This window comes from Megascapheus bottae, chromosome 13 (genome assembly GCF_031878675.1).
Source record: "Megascapheus bottae isolate mThoBot1 chromosome 13, mThoBot2.hap1, whole genome shotgun sequence".
Taxonomy (NCBI): Eukaryota; Metazoa; Chordata; class Mammalia; order Rodentia; family Geomyidae; genus Megascapheus; species Megascapheus bottae.
Window position 1 is genome coordinate 21883032 of NC_143521.1, and position 12217 is coordinate 21895248.

The following is a 12217-nucleotide window of genomic DNA, read 5'->3' on the forward strand; positions in this document are numbered from 1 at the left end:
CTCTGTCCTTGATATTTTCTGCTCAAGGCTAGTGCTCTACCACTTAATCCATAGCCCTACTTCTGGCTTTTTTGGTAGTTAATTCCAGAGAAGAGTCTCACAGACTATTCCCCAAGCTGGCTTCAATCCATGATCCTTAGAACACAGCCTCCTGAGTAGCCAACAAGGCATGACCTAAGTATATTTATTTTCAAATTGAAAGCTAAATTAATAATGAACATATGACTAACACAACCTCTTCAGAATAGAAAGGTAATAGATATTTGCTTCCATGCATTGTTTATAATCTAGTGGGAAATTGGAAGATTGCTTACAAGCAGCTGCAGCTTTGGCCTCTGGATCTTGTTGCTTTTCCAATTTTATACAATACATGATACATTCCTCATATTTTCACAAAAGGATAAATACTAAATGACACTATCTCACTTTAGAGGTCTCCATTTCACTCACATGTTCACAGCACCCATGAAATTTAAAGTAGCAACTATTTGTCAGTGGTATTGAGCCACTCTTCTGCTCAGGAGCAGTTCAATCAGTGGCCACATTAGTTAGTAGACTGGGTGATGAGGCTGGGATTTTTCTATAATCTACATTTTCCATTTATTCTAGTCAAAGGAACTGTACTGTCATAAGGAGATCCATTTCAAAGCAAATACAGCGTCTTGAGTTTTAGCTTTTTATTTTTTCTTGGCTCCTCTTTTGTTTCTAATGACCTGCGATTAATGGACAGGCAAGTCTAGCTAGGAATAGGCATCTGTCCTAGAGATTAGAAGACTTGTGTTGGGGAAGACAAGTTCGAGGATATGAGAGAAATTATTTCCTGTCTCTGAACCTTAGGAAGGCACTAAAGTATGCTAAGTAGTCTCTTAAGATTTCTCTCATTTCTGCATTGTCAATGGCATCCACTTAAGAGGTGAAAGATTATCTCACCCCATGCAGCTTGTATTTGTTGTGACAGCCAGGTGTTTTGGTTCTTGCGTAAGTGCTTGCTCCATATCCATAGTTTAGTCTCTTTTTAATGAGGCAGTGCTTCCATGGTCAGTATATTTGATTAGGGTCTCTTAAGGTCCGCTGTATCTTTTGGGAAAATGGCAGCACTTATGCTCAAACTATCATTTTCCTAAATCTGAAATAATTTTTATTTTTTCTGACATGTATATGTAAAGGATTCTTACGTTCAAAAGAAAATTTTCTTATAAATCAAACATTATTTATTAAATGTTTACTTAGCAGAAAGCATTGCCATGTGGTCTGTGAAGGAAATATGAGGAAAATCTTTAAATTTTATTTATATACATATATGAAATCATTAAACCAATAAAGTAAAAGAAATCACTATCATTGCAAGTTGTAGAGACAGAACACTAGAGCTTTGCTTTAGTAAAAGATGAAAAAAAAGTAGTGTAGTCATTAATAGAGTGCCAGTTAACTGTATGTAGGAGAACACTGATTCAAACAAATACTTAATGCAATGTAAAAACACAATTGTTGATCAAAAACTACTAGAAGAAAGCCACCTAAGGGCTGCAATCGTGGCCCAGTTTTACAATGCCTGCCTAGCATGCATGAAGCCCTGGGTTCAAGTCCTTAGTACTGCATATACAGAAAAAGCTGGAAATGATGCTGTGGCTCAAGTGGTAGAGTGCTAGCAGTGAGAAAGCTTAAGGACAGTGACTAGGCCCTGGGTTGAAATGCCAGTAATGGCAAAAAAACAAAAAACACCCAGTTTTTTCACAAAATTTGGGAGAAGTCTTGCAGTCCTTATGTGATACAATGTGAACTATCAGTACCACATGAGAAGTATTCTTGAAAATGCTTTTAACCAAAAATCTATTAAAGGCTTTAGATCTAAATTCCAGCTTAAAAAAATAAAGAATATTTAAATGAACTGCAACCAAGAGAATGGATGATCTAAGTCCAGAATATGGAAACATCCTAAAGACCTTGGCTCTTCAACAAAGTAGTACCATTAAAACTTAAGGAATGCTTTTGATTGAAACAGACATAAAAGACCTATCAGCCAAATTTAATACATGTACCATGGCTCTGTTTTTGCTTATCTAAAACAGAGATAACATAATATAACATTATGTTTGGATAAAACAACTGCAAAGGAAATTTGAAGATTGATTTAGTACTGAAAGATATAGGTGTTTAGAAATACTAATAATGCACTGCTTGATGAAAATATCTTAATTGTAATAACTAGTTGGTGAAAGCTCATGTCTTATTGTATAAAGTAAATATAGTACTAATCTTTAAAAAATGATAAAAATCGTATGACAAACATATGGATGTTTATTTATATCACTGTAATTTTTCTATATGTCTGAAAATGTACAGAATAGAGAATTAAAAACAAAATAAAGAAATAAAATGGCATATTTGAAATCACTTTCTAACTCCAACAGTGTGAGTAGGTAAAGGGAAAACAAATCATTGGAAAAAGGAAGAGCAAGCACACATTCTACTTTGACCCCATTACTAAAAACATTCCAGCCTAGACACCAAGAGGAGCTTTAAAATGCCTTTAGCATAGGAATCAAGAATGACATTACAGTTTCTAGATCCTGATTTTCATTATTCATACTTTCAAGCCAGAATGATCTTTTTAAAATGATCATTTAAATCTTATTGTAAAGATGATGTACAGGAGGGTTTGCAGTTACATAAGTCAGATAACGAGAATATTTCTTTATGAACATTTTCTCCTAGTTTCTTTTCTCAGAATAATTTTACCCAAAATGGAAGACAAATGCCTTCCATGTATCCAAGGAAACTTAAATCATGAAAGGAGACTTGAATCTTCTCCAGGGAAACCTGAGACACTGTTTCCTTAACCTTGTGAAAGTAACATGAAGGGCTTTTCTTTTTGCAGAGCATCAGGATTTGACCCTAAGAACAGAACTCTGAAGCCATGGCTGTTTGCCCTTCTCATTGTGTTGTCACTGATACTGGTGGCCCTGGCTGCCGTTCTTCTGGCTCACATCCTCATCTCTGGTAGGTCAAACCAAGAATTTCATTTTTAAAAAATTGTCATTATAGGGCCAGGACTTTGGCCTAGTGCTCACCTAGCTTGCACGAATGACAGGATTCTATTCCTCGGTACCACGTACATAGAAAAATTGTTATTGTAAAGGAGATGCACAGAGGGGTTACAGTTATGTAAGTCTGGTGATGAGTACATTTCTTTTTAAACAGTGTCATCCCTTTTTTTTTGCAATTTATTGGCATAGAGGTGAAGGAAATAGCTGCAAATGTTTACATTTACAGTGTTTTAGAACGTATCTGATCATTTTTTTTCAGCAAATAGTTGATATATTTTGTCTGTCACAGGCAAGTACTTTTCTGGAACACCAGCGTACATTATTAAGCAAAATAGGAAGCTTTTCTGACTTCATACAGCTTCTACTCCAGTATTCTACATACAATATTTTGGAAAAGTAATTGTATTGCCAGGTGCAGTGGCTCATACCTGTAATTCTAGCTACTCAGGAGGCTGAAATCTGAGGATCACAGTTCAAAGCCATCCCAGGCACTAAAGTCCGTGAGACTCTTATCTCCAATTAACCACCAGAAAACCAGAAGTGGCACTACGGCTCAAGAGGTAGGGCAGTAGCCTTGAGTTGAAGAACTCAGGGACAGTGCCCAGGCCCAGAGTTCTAGTCCCACAACTGACAGAAAAAAAGTTATTGTACTAGACATACCAACTGTTTGTTTAGACATACAAAACAATTTTCATTGTTCATTATATATTTCAATAACAAACTGTGATAGCCCAGTTACTTTTAAACATAATTTATACTTTTGTCTCTTTTATTCATGACCATTGTTTTCCGCCATCAACTTTTCTAGGACAAATAAAAACATACACCATATTGAAGAGAAGTTGGCATCCTTGTCTCATTCTTGGTTTTAGAGGAAATGGCTTTAAGGTTTTCACCATTAAGTATAATGCTAGTTGTAGGTTTGTCATAGCCTTTATTATACTCAGGAATATACCATAGATTCCTAGTTTCACCAGAGCTTTTAGCATAAAGGGATGTTGGATCTTGGCAGATGCTTTTTCTGAATCTATTAAGATGATCATGTAGTTCTTATCCTTGCTCCTGTTGATGTGAATTATATTAATTGAACCAGTTTCGCATCCCTGTGATGAATCCTGTTGGATCATAGTGTATATTTTTTTGATGAGTTGTTCAAGTCGTTTAGCCAGTATTTTGTTGAGAAGGTTTGCATCAAAGTTCACCAAAGAAATGGGTCTATAGTTCTCTTTCTTTAATGAATTCCTGTGTGGTTTGGGGATAAGGGTCATGCTGGCTTCATAGAATCCCCTGGCGGGGATATGGCTAGGAGGGGTCACTACTACAGTGTTGGTGGGAGTATAAACTCATTCAACCACTGTAAAGCAGTATGGCAGTTCTTCAAAAGACTAAACATAGAGCTCCCCTATGATCTGTAATCACACTGGTTGGCATTTATCCAAATGTCCAAAAGCATGGACATACTAAAGCTACTAGCACAACAATGTTCGCTGCAGCACTATTTACTATAGTTAAGACATGGAACCAACCCAGATGCCCCTCAGTAGATGAATGGACCAAGAAGATGTGGTACTTCTATGCTGCCATCAAAAAAATGACATGGTCCCATTTGTAAGGAAATGGAAAGACTTGGAAAAAATCATATAAAGTGAAATAAGCCAGACTCAAAGGAGCGTAGGCTCCCTCATTTGAAATAATTAGTACACATTTAGGACTCTCACAGCAGAGGATTACAATATGTACATATGGTCATACAAGATGAGACTAAACAAAATGAATTCTAGCATATGGAAACCAGAGGGTTATCTTTGTGATGTTATTCTTGATGTATTATGTGAAGTTATTTCTTTTCTCTTTTTTCCATTTATGGTTAATCTTATTTGGTTACTGTATTTGACTTTCTACCTGGTATATTGTATATATATTTACTTGTTTATTTTAAAAAGGGAAGGGAAGGGGAAAAAAGATAATTGGAAGAGAGTGGAGGGAGATAAAGAGGGACAAAAGCATGAGAATTGGTATCAAGTTTGAGAAGTAATACAATATACCCATTACCTGATGAATGTAACTGTAACCACTCTATACATTATCCCAACAATAAAATACAATAAAGAAACCACTCCCCAAACAAAATAATGATGAATAAACTATGAAAATTGAAATTTTAGAGAAAATTTTACTCTTCCCAAAATACTACTCAAGAATTATATTTCCATTGCCTAATAGATTTAAAATCATAAAACAAGTAATTTTAAAAGTCTCCCCTCTCTTTTTTATATTTATTGATCTGAGACCAGGACTCAAACTCTGTACCTGATGCTTTCACTCATTGGCTAGTGCACTACCAACTGAGCCATACCTCCAATCCTCTCTTTCCTCTCATCGTAGAGCAAAATATCATTTTTATGAATTCCTTCCATATCTTTCTCATCTGCTGTGGTTGATTAAAATGATTAGCTCAAATGTGGTCATGTCTGTTGTCATCTTCCTCAGACTTGATGAGGGAATAATGCCTTTAATAGGAGACTAAGAGGATTTAAGTCCATAATCCAGTTTTCATATGAAAACCCCAATTGTACTTTGTGACAGTGGCAAATGATTCTCAAGTTAATTCATTAGATTGCACAAAACCTCTTAACTGTGAAAACAAGGTTTGATAATAATATGGATTGGAGTAAATAAGTCAAAATCCAAGTGTTCACAGATAATCCATTTGGAGTGATTACCCTTTCTTTCTTTTCAGAGTCCATTGTCAGGAGACCCATTACTTTCTATTGCAAAGATCTGATTGATTTATTCCCATTACATCTTTTTCTACCTCAGACAGCATATCTGCTGGCCTTCCTATAGTTGTTTGTTTCTAACTATCTCACTGCAAGTAAAAATATTTATTTACCTCAACTACCAATCAGTAGAGTATATGGTGGTTTATACATCAGTTCAGCAAAGGGCAATGAATATTTAAGCTCCAGATCCAGGTTGTAGATTTCAAACCTTGGATAAGTCATCTACTAGCTATACTGTTATATAACACAAAGCTAGATACTTCTGCAACTGTCTTCCTCCTCTATGAAATGAAAGTGAGTGTGATCAGATAATACATTTTAACCCCATATAATAGTACTGGATGCACAGCACACAGTCAACAAATGCTAGCTACTATTTATTATTAACATCTAACAGTAAAATAATACTTATGAAACTCAATATGGTAGAAATGACATTTAAGACTTCATAAGCCATTAATATGTTATTATTATATTATTATATTAGATCTTATATTACATAGGGATCTTAAATTAGTTGTTAGAGTATTATATTATAGAGTATTATTATTATATTAAATCTTCATCATGGAACCTTTCCAAAATCACTTAATTTCAAACTTTACATTTGCTTTGCAGGTCAGCAAATGGAATACTACTATGGCATCTTTAAAATTTCACAACCTCAAGTCCATAGGAATACTGGGAAAAGGAGCTCATATCAATTGAAGGAATTACAAGGGACAAGTGAGCATTTGGTAAGTTCATAGAACTCATTCTTGAAAAATTATGTATGTGGAAAGAATTTTGTTTCCAGTATTTTGAAATGTAAGGGTTTCAGATCATCTCCATCAGAATCATCTTGTAGATTTTCTAGATCTTCCCATATCGCATCCATTAGGATATGATGGATAAGAAGGTAGAGAGAGCAGTAAGGAATCCTCTGTCCAACATATGGGTATTTCTGAAAACCATTGTCCCTAACTCAATCATTTTATCTAAAGATGTCAATATTGAGACAATTGCTCTAACAACTTCACCACAATGTTTCCCTAATTAGAAAGTCTAACCGAATCAGAACTGGTTAGTTATAATTTTATACCCTTTTTAAGACCTCATTTTAAGAGGGAGAGAGAGAGAGAGTGTGTGTGCTAGGCTTTCCACCACTTGAGCCACACTCCACTTCCAAATTTTTTGGAAGTTAATTGGTGGGTTGGCTTAGAATCATGATCCTCAAATATCAGTCTCCTGGGTAGCTAGGATTACAGGCGTGTGCCACCAATGCTGGGCTTTAGAGTGTTTTGTTTTGCTTTATAATTGTAAAATGATACAAATAAGGACAACCAAATATATTCAGTTTACTTCACTACTATATTATTAAAGGCAAAAATATGCATGCCTCAATGGATGTTAGTGGCTCAAATCTATAGTTCTAGCTACTCAGGAAGCCAAGACCTAAAAGACTTTGTTTTGAAACCAACTCTGGCAGAAAAGTCTTCAAATCTCCATCTCTAATTAGCCTAATTAAAATTTTTAAATGCTGACCGGCCTCTCAGGGACAAAGACAAAGTTAAATAATGACACATTCTCATCAGGATTATATGTATAGTCCCTTTCTAGTTGTCAATCATCATTGCTTACTTAATATCCTTTATTCCCATAAGCACATATCACCACTCCATTCTGTCATTCATGAGTAATTTGTTTGTATTCTCTAAAAGAAAACTTTGTTTTATAAGTAATTTGTCTAAACTTTACATGATGCTGATGTACACTGAATTAATTGCTATTAGCTACCACATGACAATTCATACTTTATTTCTGCCATATGTTCCCTGGGTTCTTGCCAGTAACCCCAGTAACTGCTACCATAAACACTCACCTATGTATCCACTTTGCGTTAATGCAAGTACTTCTGGAAGTAAAATTACTGTGTCTTTGGGCATGCATATATTTCATTTGACTAATTGTTATAAGATAGCTCTTCATAATGGCTGATCAATATCCATGTTCACAAGTGTACTTAAGTTCCTACAGCTTTGCTAACATATTGTGTCTTAGTTGGTTCTAGCTGCTATAACAAAAGTACCATACATTGGATGAATTAAACAACAAATCTTTATTTCCAAAGGAAAGCTTTAGGAGTCTAAGATCAATTAACCAGAAGATTTGGTGTCAGGTGAGGGCTTCCTTTTTGATTCAAATTACTTCTATGTCCTCACATTGGATAAGAAGCAAGAAGACACTTTTATCTTTCATGGTGGCCCATCTTTATAGACAAATTATCTCCCCCAAACCCCATTTCCTAATGCCATCACCTGTGGGTTAGTATGTCAAGATATGCATTTGGGGGTTACATAAAACTCATCTCACAGCACCTGGAGTTATGTGACTTTCTTTCTCCCTTTTGATACCATTTGACAGTCTAATAAGCAAAAATGGAAGCATGTCACTCATTACTTAATTTTCAATTTCCTAAGTAATAATGAACTTGTATGTCATTTCCTATACATAGTAGCTTACTGGGTTTCCATTTCTGTAAACATGTTCTTTGCCTCAGGTTTTTTGTGTTTATTCATGCATCTTTGCAGGAGTTTCTTAATTCTAGATACGAATAGATATTAATTGTAGATAGTCTACTTCTACATTCTGTGTTTTATTAATTGTGATTATACACCTAGATCTATAACTTGAAATAATCAGATTAATTGATTTTTTTTGCTTTATAACTATTTTGGAGGGAGCTCCTTCCCTTCTAAGTCATAAAATTTTCTTACCGTATTTTTGATGTTTTTAATAGATCTTTATATTAAGTCTTCAATGCATCTGAAGAACCCTTCTAAAAAGTACTATTAATTATGAACTAATTTTCTAGACATTAAATAATCAGACAGATTTCAAATATGACCATTTGACTAACAAAACCTTTCCTCAATAAATATAAGCTTAAGGGCCATTGAGTTCACTGTATTTCTTGGCACCTGGATTTTACAGAAAAGGAGATGTAATCCATCTTCTCAAATTGTTACCAATTTCTTTGCAGTGATGTGCATAATACATGTGAAATTGAACAGCGTAGCATGATATAATTTTGGGTTAAATTGGATTTTAAGGGCAATAGGTACAGAGAATTTCACAGGAAAAGGAGATCAGTAAAGAGTCTCAAAGGAAAAGCTTTATATTATTTTTACGCTTGTTTAAATGAGACAGGTGTTCTTTACTCCCCAATCCTACCCCTTCTCCATCAAGTTTGTTTTAGAGAAATTACAGGAAGAGCTGGTGCCTGATACTTAGCCACTCCTGTCTATTGTTGCTAAATCCTAATGAATAACTTCAGATTCTTCTCTCTCTCCTGTATCGGGACTAATTACATTTCTCAGAAAGGCAAGTTGTAGTTCCTGTTTGTCTTCATAACTTAGGATCTCCTGATTTAAATTTGGATGGAGATGTAAAAGTAAAATGAGTTCATGTTCAGACTCTACTAAAACTCAGTCTAGTTCCATGACATAATGCCTTCTCTCATAGAGATGACTCAAATAGCCAGATACCAGTCTCTCCATTTAAGATCAGACTACTTCCTGATAAACTCATCATAAATTGAAAATACAATAAACTAAAAATAATGCATCCAATACATTTAAGTTACTAAACCTCAATCGGTCAGCCTATCTTAGCTTACCTGTAACCAAAACACATTAAAGTGTATGGTGTAAGTATAACTCAAAACTGGCTTTATAATAAAATATTAGATGGCTCATATAGTTCATTAAATATCCATATTCACAAAAGGAATTTACAATTCAAAGTACAAGTTCTGCTGAGAGTAAAGCCATCCTGTAAACCACAATTTCTGTGGAATATCTAACTTTTGCATCTTGCAAACATCAAACCAGTCATGGGAACCTGGATTCAGTCCATAATTAGTAATACTTCCAAACAGCTAGATCACTTTCATTGTCACTCAGATTTTAGGAGTTTGAGTAGAGTTACTACTTACTGATAGGAATGTTTCACTTAGAGGAAAAGCACTTAAGATCACAGCATCACTACCTATGTGAGAGTTTTAACCTTACAGTACCATAATAATAGTAAATGTCAACCTAGTACCATGCTGCACATCTTATGTGCATTATTTTCACCTTATCCTCAATAACAACCTTATAAAAGGAGGTAAAGTCAGTATAATTTTCAAGTCTTGGTGCAGAAAGGTTAATTTGCTCAAGGTCGTATACCTATTAAATGATACAATTAGGATGTGAAAGGTTCTGAGACAGAAGCCATAATGTGCATTGACAAGAGAAACACTTGAAATTCATAACAATAGACAATGACTGAGTTACATTATTTTGTGTGTGTGGCAGGAGCAGGGGAGGTCATGGGGCTTGAAATTGGCCTGGGTGCTGTCCCTGAACTCTTCAGCCCAAGGGTACTGCCCCACCCTTGAGCCCCTGTTTTTCTAGAGGTTAATTGGAGCTAAGAATCTCCTTTTATGCCCAGGCTGGCTTTGAACCATGATTCTCAGCTCTCAGCCTCCTGAGTAGCTAGGATTATAGGCATGAGCCACGGTGCCTGGCTACATTTTTTAAATTATTGTTGGGGGAAAAGGGTGATGATAGAGTCTTTTGCATGAAGGCCAATGTTCCACAACTAAGATGTCTCTCTAGCCCTTATTTTCTTTTTCAAGTCCTGGGGCTTGAACTCAGGGCCTGAGCACTGTCCTTGGACTTTCTCAAGCACTCTAACACTAGGCCAAACTCCCGGCCCCATCCCTAAGTATTTTAAGATAAAATCTTATCATACAATTCAGGTTGGCTTTGAATTTACTATGTAATCTAATTTGGCCTTGAATTCTTTATCCACCTGCATCAACCTCCCAAAGGCAAGAATTACAGTTATGGACCTCCACTCCCAGCTTGTGAATGCGTTCTTGAGATTTCAGACTTGCATTTATTCTGTAATTACAGATTAGACATTACTAGAAAAAAAGGTATGTATCAGCATTTAACTTGTATCCTGGCAAAAAAAATGCTGATTGTATATTCCATATAGATCCTTCAGTATTGCAAGGGAGATGTTATTGTCCTCTCCTTACAGATGAGAGAACTAAGTCTCTGAATTTAATGTCCATTGCTTACAGAAGATGGATGGGAAGTTTGAAGCTAAGTAACAGCAAACATGCGCTGCTCAACTAAATTATTCTGTGTCAAGAACAAATTCAATGAAAAAGGAGGATAAAATGATTACAATCTATATAAATTGTCTCATTTAAGTTTTCAAATCTGTAAGATACAAATCATTCATTATAGTGTAATTATAAATATTTTTAAATATATGCTGTGTGTGTCTATGAGAGAGAGAGAGAGAGAGAGAGAGAGAAAATGTGAGAGTGTGTGTGCTTGTCCTAGGGCTGAACAGCCATTAACCACTTGAGCCATAGCTCCAATTTCATATGTTTTGGTGCTTCATTGGAAATAAAAGTCTTAATGGACTTTTCTTGCCTGGACTGGCTTCAAATCATGATCCTTAGATCCCAGCCTCCTGAGTAGTCCCAGGACTGGCAAAAAACTGAAAAATTTTAAAAAGTCTATAGTTGGAGAACATGTGTGAATTGTTATGCTCTTTGAGTGTTTTCTGAAAAAAAAAACAAATATCATGAGACATCTTTAAACTTGATTAAACTTGTAGACATATTCAATCCTCAGTATAGGAAAATGTTTTAAGTTTATAAATATGAACACAGTCTTCATTATGTCAGATTGCCTAGAATGTCACATACCACTCACCAAATTCAGCACCTCACCAGGCACTAAAAGAGAGGCTAAGTGAAATAATGTTCAGTTTATCTCTATTTCCATCTGTCTATGTATCTATCTATCTATGTATCTATCTACCTACCTACCTACCTACCTACCTATTTCCTCACTTTTTCTAATAGAATAATCAAAATTTCAACATACATGAGAGTTCTTTGCTTTAGATATTCTACTTTTAATTCCATTTTGTTCAATTTTTAAGTAGCTCTAAATTAGGTTTTCCTTAAAGGGGAATTTGCAGCCCTATATCTTGTGACACACTAAAAAATGAATACTTTATCCTTTGTAATATTTAATTTGGAGTATTGTTTTCTAGTGCATTGTGACTGTGTGCAATTACTTCATCCTTGATATCTGTTTCCTTCTGCATTCCACAAAGAGATATTGAAATCACACTGGTACAATCAAACAAATGGCTGATAACATCGCAGAATGACACCCCATTAGTGACCTCATTATCTTCTAGTTTAGAGCAAGAAGAAAGCCACACTCCCATGTTACTCCACCCCTGCCCAGGCACATCAGGTGACATGCTGTCCAAGTCAGATGAAGCTGTGGGAGATAGACCTGATTCTCAGAAGTCAATAAACCTCAA

The 12217-nt window shown here is 35.3% G+C and overlaps 1 protein-coding gene across 1 annotated transcript in view; it reads left to right on the forward strand.

Moving 5' to 3' along the window:
• Positions 1-722: 722 nt before the first annotated feature.
• Positions 723-12217, forward strand: part of Tmprss11a (transmembrane serine protease 11A) — a 48497-nt gene continuing 37002 nt past the window's right edge. The window contains exons 1-3 of the mRNA XM_090343151.1: positions 723-730; positions 2879-3000; positions 6449-6567. Of these exons, the coding sequence (XP_090199277.1) occupies positions 723-730; positions 2879-3000; positions 6449-6567 (249 nt within the window). The remainder of the gene's footprint in view (positions 731-2878; positions 3001-6448; positions 6568-12217) is intronic.